At 42.8% G+C, this 17133-nt stretch overlaps 1 protein-coding gene across 8 annotated transcripts in view; it reads right to left on the bottom strand.

Moving 5' to 3' along the window:
* PHACTR1 (phosphatase and actin regulator 1) overlaps window positions 1-17133 on the bottom strand; it is a 520404-nt gene that overhangs the window by 59516 nt on the left and 443755 nt on the right. For 7 of the 8 annotated variants that reach the window (XM_084872731.1, XM_084872730.1, XM_084872732.1 and 4 more), the window contains 2 exons: window positions 16838-17044; window positions 5968-6289 (listed from right to left, as the gene is read on the bottom strand). In XM_084872731.1, coding sequence (XP_084728857.1) covers window positions 5968-6289; window positions 16838-17044 — 529 coding nt within the window. The remainder of the gene's footprint in view (window positions 1-5967; window positions 6290-16837; window positions 17045-17133) is intronic. The other variant, XM_084872734.1, reaches the window with a different exon arrangement.

Genomic DNA, 17133 nt, shown 5'->3' with positions numbered 1-17133 from the left:
GGATTGCTTAAACATTGGTAAAAAGCCAGTCATTATGGATATTATTTGTTAGTTTATTAAAACACTTCCTTTAGTACCTTTATATTTCTGGCCTGCAAAATCTTTCTGGACAATGGTTTGTAAGATCAAAGAATCACTATTTATTCATTGGGCAAGGCAGATTTCAATTGATGTGCACATAGAAATTCAGGCATGGATTCTCTTTCTTTTGAAAATATACTTCCTTTTTAATCCTCTTAATTCTTCAAAAGATGTTAATGGCTTATATAGTCTCATTTTCACCTTCCTCCAATCAGTCTGCTCACCAGCCTTGCAGGGGATGATCTCTCTTGCTCACTGTGAAAGTACCGAAATCTCATCTTGCCCCTTGGAATAGCAGTTAAACGGTAAAACAGTAACTATAGGCAGCCACTTACAGGTAAGTACAGTATATGTTTTACAATCAAAGAATTGACCTCAAGCAAGAGGCTGATAAAACTCTGATTAGGGATAAATGTCTAACCAGAACTGCAGATTTTAAAGAGATGGTCATCAACGTAAGAAAAAGGAATCTTTCCCTGAAAACATACTTCACTTAAAAATGTTTCCATTTGCATAATGATAAACAAAATTCTGAACTTCTGCAAATATGCTGCTTCACAAGCAAGTAACACTCAGAGGCATTCAGAATTTAGTTCTTGTTAGGGCACCAATGCACCTCTGCTTATCATCCTGGGACACTCTTATCTGCAGGTGGAAACGCCATTAACATAAGCCAGTGCAGTAAATGTCAGACTGTTAGGGCTACAAGAAACCCATCAAATTCAGGACCAAGAATACACCATTAGAATTTCCTGTGACCCTTGAGGCCACATGAAGAAAAGTCATTGTCACCATGAAATGTATTTATATTAGAGTAATGAATGATTTGCATTCTTTGAAAGGCCTAAACTTTTAATGGAATAAGAGAATTGTGGCGATTGAAGGAATTTTGGGGACTACTGATTTAAATTTTTTCTGTCCAATTTTGAAATTATTATATTCTCATTATAGTAGAACTGATCAACTGAATTAAGATGGGAATGAAAATCAGTGGCTGATTACGATTTGAAGCCTAAATTCCTAGAGTGATGCCAACTAGATCACAGAGCTTACTGCAGATATTAAAAGTAAATATTGCTTAATATTTGAGATGATGAAATGTCACCTTCAAAAAGATATGAATTATTACTAGAGAGAAAACAAATGAAAACAATCTAATTTGAGAAAATTGATACAAACAAAATCTACAATAAGATAGATTTGCAATATGCCTTTTAGGGGCACTGAAGGCAATTTAAAAAGTAGATTTGTATTGATTTCAGAGAGGAAGGGAGAGGGAGAGAGAGTTAGAAATATCAATGATGAGAGAGAATCTCTGGTTGGCTGCCTCTTGCACAATCCCTACTGGCATCAAACCTGCAACCTAGGTATGTGCCCTGACCGGGAATCGAACCATTACCTCCTGGTTATAGTTGATGCTCAACCACTGAGCCATGCTGGCTGGGCTGAAGGCAACTTTTGTGTGGTATAATTTTGCTCCAAATTATAGGGTGCTCCAAAAAAAAAAAAAATGTATACACACTTTAAATAGTTATAAAGGCAGTATTTATTTAAATACATGTCATTTTCAAAATAAGGCTATCAGCTGTTAAAATGTGAGTACCTTTTTTGGAGACACTATTTTTTGGACACTTACTGTTACGCTTTTCAATAAGATGAGTGATTTAAATTAAGTCATTTGTTCCTCACAAACAACTCTAATGAGGTTGGTGGTGTTATTAATATTCCTGTTTTAAATAGGAATCAAAGGCAAAAGGAAGTAGCATCTCTGAGATGGAAACCCTGGCGGTTAGATTCTGGAACCCATACACTCAGCCATGGTGGTGGGCTGTCTCCACCATGGCCACACTGCCTCCGGCACCCCAGTGACATTGGATAAACATGGAACTCTCTAAGTTTGCTTCAGCTGGTCTCTAGTTCTCTCCTTCAGCACTGTCCCATCCAATCTGGTGAGTCACTGGTGTACCTTTCTAACATGTCATCTTTTAGTGTCATCCAGCAGGGTTCAGATTAGGGTAATTATTCAGAACTTTATACAAATTAGAACAGATTTTTAAAAATCTTGGGAGAACATAAGATAGTAAAGGGTCTACAAACCATCACAATACATGATTACATAAACTTGGGATTATTAGTATAAAAGAGAGAAGAAAAATAAATTAGTATAGAAGAGGGAAGATAGATAAAGTAAATGGTAGTTATCTTTAAGGATTTGAAAGCCTTTCACAGTAAAAAAAAGATTAGAAATAAGACTGAGGGTTATAATAAGTAAACCTTTTAGCCAAATGTAATAAAGGACTTTGTAATAAAGACCTTGTTGATAATGGAATGGGCTATCTTGGAGGTTCACCTTCTCTAAGAGACTAGAAAACAAATGATCAGGAATACTGCAATGGTGGGCTGCTTGCCTGGTCCTCAAGGTCCATTTTAATTATAGTATGACTATTGATTCAAATGTATGGTTTCCGAAGTCAGAAATTAAAGCTGTTTAATTTTTATTAAATTCTCATGCTATGGTAACTATAATGTTTCATTAGGGTCAGAATAGAGGTCTGGGCTAACACCCTACAGATGACATTCTGGGACTCAGAGTCTTGGGAGGCAGAATGCCAAACTGATCACTAATGTTTCCTTCTTCTTGTGGTATTTTTTGGGGTTACTGGAAATTGCTAGGAGAAGAGAGAAAATAATTGTTCCCTTCTGTATTAAACTTAATAAGAACAAGAATGAAGTCATGTTGACAGGGAGAATTCTTAGAAAATAAAAAATGGGAACATTACTGGAGATAGTGGCAGTTCCCACACTCAACTGACAAGTGGCCTGTGACTTTGTTCTGCTCCCAGGTCCTGTCAGGACTCCTGGAAGATGATGTGGTTGCTCAGAAAAATCTCCCAATCTTTATTTGTTTGGGACTAAAGACTTTCTTTTTCTGAAGGGCTACCTTGCTAAAGTGATATATGCATTCACACCCTATATTCTGGCTAGTCTATCAGAACAACCCTAGGTCTTGACCTTGGATGAGAGGGGAGGAGAAAGAGGAGGTAAAAGAGCCTGGGGATTGCCTTGGCTCAACTGCCAAGGTCATGCTGTCTTCCTGTCCACCCCACCTCCCATAATATCACAACACTTTCCTTCCTGCCACCCTGATTTGTTTGCAAGGAGTCGGCAAACTCATTTGTTTGCAAGGAGTCAGCAAACTCATTAGTCAACAGAGCCAAATATCAACAGTACAACGATTGAAATTTCTTTTGAGAGCCAAAAATTTTAAACTTAAACTTCTTCTAACGCCACTTCTTCAAAATAGACTCACTCAGGCTGGTATTTTGTGGAAGAGCCACACTCAAGAGGCCAAAGAGATGCATGTGGCTCACGAGCTGCAGTTTGCTGACCATGGGATGAAAAATTGTTGAAAATCGAGACTGTCCCTCCAAAAGCGGGATGATCTAGTCACCTTAGTTTAGGTCAACAAATCTACCCATTGATCTACAGGGAACTGAAATATTCTATGAATAAACAGAAATTACTGAACCAGGGAACACTATGTAACTTGTTGGGTAGTGCTTTCAATAGAACCTTTGAAAATGTCATGCTTTAAGTGGAAATGTATTTAGCAATATTGTCCTGGTATACTGTCCTGAGTATCTTTTTCAGTGGATTAAAGCTTCAGAGAAATATAAAACTTACTGGGTGTACAGTAGACATGGGGACAGGAAACTACGCTGGCCATGAGCTGCCTTTGGGAAAGCAGTTGCACTAGAATAGAAAGAGTTCTGGATGTGCAGCAGGAAGACCCAGGCTGGAAGGCGTGACCCTGAAGGACTACTGAGGGCAGTGCTTTCCAATATGTCTATGGGGCGGGCCATTTTTGTTGGTTGGTTGGCTTATTTACATATTTTAATTTCAATCCATCACAAAATAGATGTTTTTGTAAAATATAATAAATATAAAAAGTTAAATTCTTTTTTATTATAATATTCGACAGACATAACATTAGCCTGTCAAATGGTCATAAATGTGTGCAAAGGCTGGCTCTACCTATCTGGCTGCAGATGGGCAACAAGCAGTTTGTGGGTCACTCTTTGAGTAGCTGGCTGTGGGGAACTCAGCCTTCCTTAGTTTCTCCACTTAGTCTCGAAAAGCGGTGTGAGGACTAAGATGATAAAAAAAGGTGTGTAATCAACTAAAAAGTATTATCCAAATGTTAAATTTTTATTGTCCTCATTATCATAACAGTAGTTGAAAATGATGATATGGGGCCAAATACACTTTTTTGTTCTGTGAAGGTAGCTATTAATGTGGTGCAATTAAGTTAGCACACCTAGTGGCAGTGACTTCCTTTGGAGCCAACAATTTCCCCAAAACAGAACGCTTGGCCAGGAGGCAGTTGGGAAACTGCACCAGAAAGCTCCCGAAGTGTCCTTCTTGTCTCTGGCTTTCTGCCTGGTGATCAGCTGGAACCTCACAGCACCATTTTCCTCCCGTAGGGCCCAGTTACCAGAAGCTACTAATCTAGGATGGGCATTAAGGGTCCCAGCTCAGACACACCCTTCCCACCAGATCACCACTTTCTTCTTGTCAGGCCAGGGAACTAGATCAAGCAACATGCCTTGGAATCATAGTGGGAAATTTTAGGCACTTTTGGGCACAAGAAGAGGGGTGTTTGAATACACACACACACACACACACACACACACACACACACACACACTGATGCACTGCTCGCGCTTACACGCACACATACACATACACATCAGAGCCATTCAGAACCAGCACGAGAGCTCTCCCCAGGTGGTGGAGATCAGGGTCTTTGCTGAAGGCCTGCCCTTGGGTTTCTCTTGGCAGATCCCCCAGCAATGCCTTTGGAAGCAGATTCTAGTGAAAGAGGGACTGCACCAGTTGCTGAACATTAGAGGCTCACAGGCATCTAAGCAGACTGCAACACTCCACCTCCTCCACTGGCAAGAACAGGGCACTTTCTACTTTTCCCATCCCTCTGGTTTCCCACCGCCATTCTGCCAGCTCTTGTACTTTCTTATTTTATATTCAAATAGGCATTTTTAAATATCATACAAGTAATATCTATAAAATAAAAAATTAATCAGGAAGATATGAAACAGAAAAACAAACAATTTTCTCCCCTACTTCCTGACCTGGGGGTAAGTACTCTTAATGATTATGTGTGTATACTTTCTTTAAAAATTGTTTTTAAAATTGATTTCAAAGAGGAAGGGAGAGGGAGAGATAGCTAGAAACATCAATAATGAGAGAAAATCATTGATCGGTTGCCTCCTGCAAGCCTTCTACTGGGGATTGAGCCCACATTCTGGGCATGTGCCCTGACCAGGAATTGAACTGTGACCTCCTGGTTCATAGTTCATAGGTCAACATTCAACCACTGAGCCACACTGGTTGGGCTATGTATGCATACTTTCAAGAAATGTTAAGGCCTATCTATAATAATAAAAGTGTAATATGCTAATTAGACCAAACAGCCAAATGACCTTCTGGACGACCTTCCTGACGAAGCTGGGACTGCAAGGGCCAAGGCAAGCTGTCTCAGCTGCAAGGGCTGGGTCCCTTGCACAATTTTGTGCATTGGGCCTCTAGTAGAAATATAATATGTGCTAACATATATGTCACTTTTTCTTTTTGATAAATGTGATTGTTACATAGTTTGGCAATTGGCCAAGATGATTCTTCCCCCGCCCCCATACTTACCCTGACATTCAGATTTTGGTCTTATTTTACTTTCAAACTTTTCCCCCCAGCGCCTTCACAGCCCTATGTCATGATCAAATACCCAGCCTTTCTTCTCCCTCCTCACCAGCCAAGTCCACCCTCCATCCTCCATTCCCCCTCTCCCCCCCACCACTCCCTGCCCATTACCTTTCCAGCCTTTGCATGGTCATGGCCAGCGTCTTATTCAGCTCATCTATCATCCTGCAGCTGGAGGGGTGCATGGGGAGGGAGCCGCTGGAAGAGGGGTGGTGCTGGCCAAGGCTGCCATACTGCAGCTGGTGCTGGATCTGGGACGGCAGGACCGTGTGGTGGTGCTGGGCTCCACTCTGCTGGCTGCTCTTCTGGGCTGCGTAGGATGCCAGCGAGAGGTCTGGCCCTCCTACAGGCATACAGATCATGACTTTCTTTGGAGGTAGCGGAGGTGACAGTTTCACTGGCAGACAAGGCAATTTCACAGGGGCGCCAGGATCTGTGGCAGAAGGTGAGAGACCCGTATGAGTTTTGGGGTAAGAAACCCAGAACACTGCACATGCCTACCTTGGGCTGTGGCCTTTGGGGGCCCTGAGATAAAATGCACCCACTGAAGACACAGCAGGATGAGAGCTCTCAGCAAACACCCATCATCACCTGTCCTGCTTAACGTGTACCAGCTGCAACGGCCCTCAGGTACTCAGGCATTAGTGTTGCCTGTCACATAGCTGTCAGGCTGCGGGTCAACAGCAGCTCTGCACCCTCTGCTCATGGAAACCCATGGACCTTCGAGACCTCCTCTAGGATGCCCCATGATGCCTATACCTTGGCCATCATGATGTAAACATATCCTTTCAGTTGGCACTTTCTAACAGGAAAGAGATTGGAAGTCAGCCCTAGGTTCAAGTGCACCAACAGCATACCCCTCCACCGATGACTTTAACGATGCACCCGCTATCCCCTCATCTCCACACTTGGGAGGATTTGCTGTCACAGAGAGCTCAGGTGCCCCATATGGGGTTGTGCTGTGAGCACGGGGGCTGGACTGGCCCACCCACTCACATGGCATCCACAGTGGGCTATTCAAACTGTAGAGAGGCTCCAACAGGCACTCGGGGAACTGATGGAACTGGCCTCCACCCAACTCCTGGTTCCATGACAGTGGCACTGAAACTTCCCAGTGATGCTCTGAATCAGGGGATACTTAGGGTTAGACCAGCCCTCATGGTGTCTCTAGGATGACCTTGCAGTCTTCTGCTGAACCCTACATTCCTGGACATCATCTAGCACAGGGGTGGAGCGGGGTTGGGGGGGGGGTGCCCAGGAGAGGAGGCATGGTTGAGTTGTTCAGGTTGTAGGCTGCAAAGCCAGGAGGTCAGTGTGGGGAGAGAGGTGGGCAAGTACAGTTCACTTCACACCTGGTGCTCATACTGGGAGCGGTACTGGGCTCAACTCTTTGTCTTTGAGGCCCTAGGTTTTTCTCCAACTATCTGGGTGCTTTGACAGTGGCAGTTTAACCACCGCAGTCCTGCCAAAATGACATCTCTAGTGCACAAATCTGACTATGTCGCTCCTCTAGTTTAAAACCTGCCAGTGACCTAGGACTAAAGCTCAGCTTTGATACATCACTTAAGGCTCCACGGCCTCCTTGCTGATCAGTTCATTTTCTCATGTTCACACTTTACCTCTCTGAAGTCCGCTAGGTTCCTCCAGTTGGAAATAGCCTCTCCCATCTTACTTCTGATCAGTCTCTCCTACTGCTTTTCTCCCCTGGATTTTACTTATTTGCTCACCCCCAAATTGAGTCTCCATCCCCAGCTCATTCCTACCAGGTGGCCTTTGTCCCTCACATTCTCCCAGGACTGTTGCCATCCTCTCTGGCTCCCCATGCTCAGTGGCCACATCTTATATATCACAGAGAAACCACAGTGAGACCCCCAAGACTCCTCTTCCCTTTGATCAGGCCTTGTTCTTACCCTGACCTACAGGCATCGCCCTCACTCCTGAACTCACAGGCATCACCCTCACTCCTGAACCTCTGGCATTTCCATACCCCTGGGCCTTTGTCACTTTCCCTCAAATTGGAACTTTCTTCTGTTTTCTTGGTCAATTCCTACTCTCCCTTCAAGATCCAGATAAAAAATGTCCTCTCCTGAAAAAATTTCCATGATCATTACATCACTTCTTCCATCATATACCCACCAGATCCACTGTGGGCACTCGTATGTCAGTGCTGACAACATCAGTATGTCACCAGAGCCAGCACTTACACCAGGCCTGTTATGTGCCCAATGTTGTTCTGTGCTTTTCATTTCTAACCAATGTAATCTTCACAACAAGCCTGTGACGTGGACACTGTTATTATCTCAGTTTTACAGACAATGCCACTGCGCTCCAAACTGAGCCTCCTGTTTACATAGCTGGCTCCTCTGGAGAACAAAGACCGTGAACAATTTGTCATTATATCCTTAGCATCTTGAACAAGTGCCCGGTTCACACAGCAAGAGGCTGAAAACATGTTTACAGAATGAGTTGAAACCATGATGCACTTGTGAGAGATGAATTCGCACCTTCCAAGAAGATAGGCTAGGAAGCAGATATGAGCATAAAATGGATCACAGTTCTGGGATCGTGCAGCCGAGGCACAAAAAAGCCCAATGGTTCCAAGGAGCCCGATGAGATGGCTCCCCAAATGTGAACCAATAATAACCACAAGACTCCCTCAAGCTCTCCCCCAAAGGCTCATCCTGTTCGACCGCCACCATGCACAGGATACAGTGGTGCTGATTCCAAAGTGGCTGGGAGCAGAAACTCACCACCTTGTCCTGTTCCTGTTATTGAAGGATGCATTCTTGGGGCTCTTAGAAATTTTAGCACAAACCTAGCAAAGCAATGTGTCTGGAAGTGTTAAAGCTTTATGTCAGGGACCCTTAACCCATGATTCCCTCATTTGTGGGTCCAGCTGTCTGCCTTAGACACTGTCTGTCTAAGGCAGGCAGATGCTCAGATGTTTGGGCAGGAGAAAGCAGAGCCAGGAGGCAGCATGGAGCTGACCACCCAGGAAGGCACAGTGATGACATTGGGGTCTGTCCATCTTGTGAAGCTCTAACTTCCTACACACCTTCCTCCATAGCATTACTTATCATACTTCCATAGCAAAGCTTACTTGGTTTCATCATTGGAGAAACAGCCAAGTGTATGCCAGGAATTCTATCAAAACAAAGCGAGGAGGAAATGACTAGTGGGACCAAGTTAGTGGAGATGGTTGTTTATTGTCCCAGGAAAGACCAGAAAGGGCCTTGGAGTTCCCTCTCCTCCCCTCTCATGCCTGCATCTTCCTTTTGGTTGTTTCATTTCACATGAGCATAAATTTAAGAGCAATAGACAATGCAATTTTGTCTCAAGCAACAAATACTTAATCAGAAGTATAGTTTTTCCTAAGTGTGGATTCAATGCATTAGACCTCTCTGTCCTCCTCCTTGCTGGTTTTGGCTTTGCCTTATGTGAAATGTATGCATTTGATGGATGATAAATAAACATATCCTACTTCTCACTTCCGTTCAGCAAGACACTGACATTTCTGTAGCAAGAACCTCAGAGTGAGATGAATGGTACTGTGCTGCGTGCCACCCACCTTTTCCATCCAAGATACCAAATTCTTAGCATAGTTGTGAGGGTGAGACAAGACAATGTGGACGTGCTTTGTGAATTACAAAGCACTATAGGCATTCACAGTGTGACCAGCAGGGCTCTTGCCACACCTGTGAGAGTTCACCTGGCCTCATGCTTCTCAGTCTGGGGTGTGAAGATGGAAGCCAAGGAGGCAACAGAAAGTATAGTGTTTCTGTTATACAGGGAGGGCTAAAGTAGGCTTACACTTGTTCATATGGAAAATAATACAATCATGAATAAATAATAATACAAGGAAAAAACTTTGTATTTCATGTACTCACAACTGTAAGCCCACTTTGAAGGGTAAGCAGGGAAAAACCAGGTGAAAGTGAATCAAGCAGGTGAGCAAAGAGGCTTGCAAAGGACCATCATTGCAGTCTGTCATGTTTGACAGAGAACTGCAGGAAGGGCAAAAGGCGGGGCTGTGTAGGTCGCAGAGTGTGTCCTCTGCATTGGTGCTGAGAGCTGGTGGCAAAGAATGCAGATCTGGAGGTGAGAAAACCTGGATTCACCAGCTGGGAAAGATAGCTAATCTTTTTTGGGACTTAGGCTTTTTTACCTCTAAAAATCCAGGGATAAAAATACCTCCCTTACCTTGATAGCCCCTCCCTGAGTTGCTGCGTGACACTTACAAATTGTCTGAGGCCTCAGTCTACCTCTTGTGTTTATAATGACGACAGTGGCTGGCCCTGCTGGGGCGCACAGAGCTCCCTGCTTGCTGACTTAGAAATGGATGAGTCTTCTGCAGCCAGACTGATCAAGATTCAGTGTATTCATAAAACTGTCTCTGTTGATGGAGTGGAAGGAGGAAAAACAACAAGTTCCAGAGAACAAGGAAAATAAACCCAAACTGTGAGTGTCAAAGAGCCATAAAACCCAAGGGGGCTGTGTTTCCAAACATGATACTGCTCTGGACAAGGAAAATGAAACCCGCAGATTACTTCTGCAATGGTTTCTCTGGGCAGAGGGCTGTGGAATGAGTCTGGCTAAAGGATCACACTCCCAGCATCTCTTCTCAATTAACACCTGCTGCAGAAGCCATCTGTAACTGCTGATATATCAGATGTACTTGTTAATGATAGTAGCACTTAGTGTCTTAATGAAAAAAGATGTAAGAATTTCCCAGTTATTTGCTGGTTCCAGCAAGTCAGAATTTCTGGTCTCCTTTCATAGCTACAGACATTCTTCCCAAAGACATAAAGGGCATAAGACGTGTGCTAAGAACTTAAAGAAGAGTCCAGTGTCACTCAGACTCTCCTGGCTGCAAGAGAGGCACTCAGTGCCTGGCTGGAATGGCTCGGTAGTTGAGCATCAACCTATGAACCAAGAGGTCATGGTTCCATTCCCAGTCAGGGCACATGCAAGCAGGAGGCAGCCAATCAATGATTCTCTATCATCATTGGTGCTTCTATCTCTCTCTCCCTCTATCTCCCTCTCCAAAATCATTAAAAATATATTTAAAAAATATAAGAAAGACAATCAGAGGAGCTCCATCAATTTCTCTAGGCTAGCCTAGGGATTCTGCAGCAGTCCTTGGTCAAATGCCTGTGAAGCCAACCTGGGTTGACTGACCCTTTGTAATGAGAGGGATGGTGTGGTGGGCAACAAGAATAACAAAGAAGTTGTGTCCTTCCCAACCTGTCTTGCTCTCCCAAGCTGGGTTAGCACACAGGGACTGCAGCAAATATTGGACATTTGTGGGGAATCTGTCCTGACACTTTCCAGACAGGCTCTTAGGGCACACACAGCACCAGCAACCGGCTTTGTGTCAGACCCACTTTCCACAAAGAAACATTTATGTTTTTGAACTGACTCCTCTCAAGACCACCTGGGAGGATGCCAGATGAGAGGAGCACCCTCCCTAGATGGTGGGCTGGGCAGTGTGGATGGGGCCACTCGCCGGCCGAGTCCCTAGGTCATGTTACCTTTGGAGAGCAAGCAACTAAATTCGATTTTTTAAAATTTTAATTAAAAAAATTCACTATAGATAATTTAATTAATTAACTAACTAATTAATTTATTTATTCATATTAAATCGATTGGGGTAACATTGGCCAACATGATCATATAGGTTTCAGGTGTGAGTTTCTATGTTATAAGATCTGTATATTGCACACCACTCAAAATCACTTCTCCTTAGGGTTAGGGTTAGGGTTAGGGTTAGAGTTAGAGTAGAATACTGGCAGGGAAAGCAAGGAGGGAGGCAAAAGTAGTCAGGTGATTTGTATGGTTGGAGAGGAGTCAGAGAGAGGAGAACAAGGATGGTGGATGGGAATTGGAAAGCAATGGCCAGACAGAATCATAGAACAACAGAGAACCCAAGTGAAATTACAAATCGGAATGTAACTGTAGAACAGTCCATGTAGACACTGTCCACAAAACTCGAAACAGCTATAAACAGAAATATTGGCTTTGGCTTGACAAGCACTGGATAGAGGGTTCTCATTAGACACCCGTTGGGGCTGAAAAATACCACCGGGCACGGATGCCATTTGTCAGGTAAATTTGCAGTTGCAAATAGTTTGTAATGTTGAAACTAGCAATCAACCTAGTTCTGATAATACAGTAGGTTTCCTTGTATTTCAGGTTCTAAAGATAGTGCAAACAAGCCCTCAGCAGGTTCACATTCATGGGAGGACTTGTTTTTAAGGATCAGCAACAGTTTCTTTCTTTCTTTCTTTCTTTCTTTCTTTCTTTCTTTCTTTCTTTCTTTCTTTCTTTCTTTCTTTCTTTCCCTTCCTTCCTTCCTTCCTTCCTTCCTTCCTTCCTTCCTTCCTTCCTTCCTTCCTTCCTTCCTTCCTTCCTTCCTTCCTCCCTTCCGGAATGCTCCAATGTTATTTGCCCCATTCTTGAATCTTATACACTATCTTCTTCTAGCATGTTCTTTGAAACGGGACCCAACTGTGGTCAGGTCCTCCTCTTTATAATCAAGTGCCTTCAGAACATATCTTTTGAAAGACAGGATCATTTTTTTTGTCTTAAATACATTAAAAAACACGAAACAAAAACAAACAAACAAACAAACAAACAGTTAACTATAAAGAAAGAAATTGATTTTGATTTTATTTTAAGAATAGGTATCTTGGTGAACATGGTATAAACTAATGGTTAGAGCTCTGGAGTCCAACAATATAGATTTAGTCCATCTCTGCCACCAACTATCTATGTAACCATGATCAAGTCATTTCAATACTCTTAAATTTCATTTTTCTCTACTGGGAAAAGTTCAGAATAATGGTAATCATACCTACCTCACAGGACTAAATGGTATGTCATACAGTTCTCAAAATCTGGCTGCTGCCATCATTACTACCCAAGTGTGAACATCAGACTAAAGGCCAGCTACCACGTAGGTTCATCCTTTATTTAAACGGCATACGCAGGGTAAACAATTACAAGTCCCTTATGCAGAAAGCATGGATTATTTGTGCATTGTCTAACATTTGGAGGGAGATTTAGAAAGGAAGAAAACAGTGTTTTTGTTTGTTTGTTTTGTTTTTGCTTCAGTAATCCTTTTCCCTTTGGGTCAGCCATCATTCCATGAAGGATGCAATTTTAAGAATCATTAATTTCAGATCATATTCATAATGCAACCAGCTCTGCTGGACACTGCACATCCAGAATGGAAGGAACTGCAGTGTCCAACCATTCCTGACCTTTATTACATGCTACTGTGCATGCTGGGGTTGGGCAAGATGAGATGGAAAAGGATGACAGGAGGAGAACAAAGCAATAGTTTGGGAGAGCAGGAGGGCTTCTCTGTACTTGGCTCAAGGACAGAAACAATTCATATGATAAACAGTCTCCAAGTTAATTTCCTGATAAAGTGGAAACAGATACCAAAGCAGAGATATTTCTGCTTTTTCCCCCTGATCATCTACCTGGGAGTAGCCCAGTTCAGGCCAGTATTGTACCAGACAATTCACCACTACTTATAAGACGTGGTATCTTTCAAGTTGTCCTGTTTCCTTTCAAAACTGTCAACAGAACAACAGACACTGAGAACAGGCTGAAACTCCTAAGTCTCAATTTAGAGCTCTAGAATTCTTTGTTTATTAATTCCTTCTGACATGGCCCAGATGTCTCTCGGGTAATTAGTAACAGAACACAGGGTTAGTGTAGCTGCCTTGTGGTGATGGGGATTCATTATGAATGATTACTCACTTACAAAATTTAAGCAAGTCTAATTCAGTTTAAACCCAAAAGCACAGCATAGGGATCATAGCCCTCAGACTTCTGTACCTGTTTTGTCTTCGTTGTATTTAAGAGGCTACCAAGTACACTATGGTAAGGATGACTTTTTTATCCATTTGATATGGAGGTGAGTTTTACAGATCATAGATAAAGCACACTCTTCTTGGAAAAAAATGAGGGAAGCCAGAGAGATTGGGCTAGTTTACATATTTTCATCCCTCAAATATCAAGATTCCTGAGGATGCCAGGCTACGCAAGAAGTTCATGGCTCAGAGCTGAAGCTATGAATGAATGGAGTGTGCCCTCATTAATTAGATGAATTAAAGAGTGTTGCTGGCTAAGAAATTCTGTCAATTCTTCTTTAAAATGTCTTATCTAATGTTCTGTTCTCTATCTTCCCCCTGCTATCAGCCAGATACTTGTTAACTCATATTTTAACAACTGGAGTAGCTTCTTAAATAGGCTCAAGCTGTTCAATTGAATTCAACTAGTGATTTTGGGGAACGAGGCACAGGTCTGGCCTCGGTGGCTTCTCTATCAGGTCTTCCACCTTGTCTTCCTTCTGTTCAGTCTACACAGTGACCCAGGAAACTTTTGTAACGGCTAGTTTTCATCATAGTACTCCTCTGCTCAGAAACCTCAACAGGCTTTCCACTGCCACAACAATACAATCTAAATCCTCGGATGCCTTGCCCAGTGAACACTCTCTCAGTACATCCTGAGATGGGCCTGCCCCGGCTCAGCCACCTCGTCACTGACCTGGATGTTGGCCCTTCTGAGTCTTTATCCAGGGTCTTCTTTCCTGTAATGCTCTTCCCTCATTCTCTATAGATGCACTTCATGCTCTAAAGGCCAGCTCCAGTCTCAGCCTTGTCCAGTAACTTTTCATCAGATTGCATGCACTGACCTACAAGGATCACTCTTGGCGGTAGTCATTTTGCCACCCTTTTTAAAAAAAATATATATATATTTGACCCTTGGACAACATAGGTTTGAATTGCGTGGCTCCATCATATGCTGATATTTTCCGTAAATAATTTTTGATTCACAGTTGAGAGTCTGTGGATGCAGAGGGCTGACTGCATGCACTGTTCTACGTTAGGGGACTTCAGCATCCTTAGAATTTTGTATCCATAGGGGTCCTGGAACCAATACCCCCAGAGGCTGAGGGACAGCTTAAGTTTTTAGGGAGTTAAAAGTTAAATGTGGATTTTCAACTGAATGGGGGGCCAACACTCCACACCCATGCATTAGTCAAGAATCCACTGTATATATAACTAAGCAATTCTAATTTTAGAAATAAATTAGGGGAGACTCGAACATGCTTGCTAGTATAAAGAAAAACATGATGTTGAGGATGTTTGCTATTGTGTTTTTCACAAGGAGAAAATGGAAAACCCATAAGAGGTCAATCGAGTAAATCCTGACCTACACCAAGCAGCCAACAAAGTCATGTGCATCTTCACTAACATGGGAATCAGTTCACAGTATATCACTGAGTGCACAGAGCAGTGATAGCAGTCTGTACAGCAGTATTTTAGATAGATAGATGGGTGGATAGATCATAGATAGACAGACAGGGGTGCTCTCTTGGAAGGAGGCTCTCTTCTGAGAGCATTTTCTCCTTGTGGTTTTCTCTGCATTTAAACTTTGAGTCACTGAACGAAAGTATTATTAATGAACTGAACAGTATAGGTGGAAAATTGCCCTTTTAAACCACAAACATCTGCAGGGATGCAAGCATACATTGATGGAGTAGTTTGACACAACTCCATGTTTAGGCTGGACTCTAATAAAACTCAGCACCGCATGAGAGAATCCCATGATCCTGGAATAACATTCACTGAACTAGGAGTCTAATGTCTAGTGTCTAATTGTGGCTCAATAGCAGCCTTGGAAACGTCACTTATTTTCTCGAACCTCAATTTTCTATTATAAAATAAGTGTATATTCTTCCCGACCTCTATCCCCATTCCATCTTACAAAAATGTACAGAGATAAATAGAAATGATAAGAATACCAAAGACGCTGTAAAAAGGCAGTTGATTAGCATCAGGTGGGATTACTATCAAGATTGGAGAAACAACCATCTGAAATCGTTAGTCTCTGATACACCACAGCCTTGAATCCCAGGGTATCAAATTCATGTGCTAAGTACAGGAAAGGGCAATTTATTGGATATCTGATTTAATACTGTGGGTACATTAGTTAAGTAACAATTTAAAAATGAAAAGACAAGAATTATTTTAGAACAACAGTCCTAAGCTTACTCTTTTTAAAAAAATATATATATTTTATTGATTTTTTACAGAGAGGAATAGAGAGCTAGAAATGTTGATGAGAGAGAAACATCGACCAGCTGCCTCCTGCACACCCCCCACCGGGAACGTGCCCGCAACCAACGTACATGCCCTTGACCGGAATCGAACCTGGGACCCTTCAGTCCGCAGACTGATGAGCCAAACTGGTTTTGGCCTAAGCTTACTCTTTTAAAAATATTTCTCATAATACTTTACAGATATTGTCTTTGCTTTTTAAAAATTAAAAAGTTTTTATTTTTATTTTTATTGATTTCAGAGGAAAGGAGAGGGAAAGAGATAGAAACATCAATGATGAGAGAGAATCACTGATCAGCTGCCTCCTTCCTGCAAATACCCTACTGGGGCTGGAGCCTGAAACCCGGGCAACCTGGAATCGAACCCTGACCTCCTGGTTCGTAAGTCAAACCACTGAGCCGGTGCTTGTTTATTTTTTTTCTATTTTTAAGAGAACAACACAGATGTAAATTTTAATAAAAGAAATATGCTGACTTTCGCATCAATAACTTAAAGACAAAAATTTAAAGCTATGACAAACTCATTATGAAGGAAACAAGGTGCTACTCTTTATTTTTGCCAAGATTTTGACATGGAACCTCACTCACCTAGATGGGCAAATGGCCTTGAATTACTCACATAGATGCTGATGTACACATTTACAGATACACGTGACTGACGGCTCTTGGCACATGACTGGTAGGTGTATATCAAATATTTCTTGACACAAAAACCGAGACACACACGGAAACACCCACATGTCCCACAGAGCGGCCTCCCGAGGAGGTGCAAGGGCTTCAGGTGAAAAGAAAGAGCAGAGGTTCTCCCTTGAAGGGAAGTGGGGGGGGGGAACCCCAGAGACTCACCTGTCAAGTGGTTGGCAATCCTGGCTGTGGGTTTGGGAGGCAGGGCGGGGGGCTGCTTGAGTAGGGACAGCTGCTTCACTGGGGTCTCCTCATGGTCTCCAGGGAAAGCAGCAGGTTTTTTGGGGGGCAGTAGCAGGACTGGTTTGGCAGAAGGATCTTGGGACAGGAGGACTCCAGACTCACTGGCAGAGGGACTCTCTTCAGACACTGAGGGGACAACCACAGGACACACAGGAGACATTACACAAATGCAGTGCGTGGGGCTGGCGAGCACACAGGACAGGGGCGTGGCAGCC

Source organism: Pipistrellus hanaki, assembly GCF_964339955.1.
Source record: "Pipistrellus hanaki genome assembly, chromosome: 2".
NCBI lineage: Eukaryota > Metazoa > Chordata > Mammalia > Chiroptera > Vespertilionidae > Pipistrellus > Pipistrellus hanaki.
The sequence above is the reverse complement of the archived record's forward strand: the minus strand, read 5'-3'. Positions and strand labels throughout refer to the sequence as shown.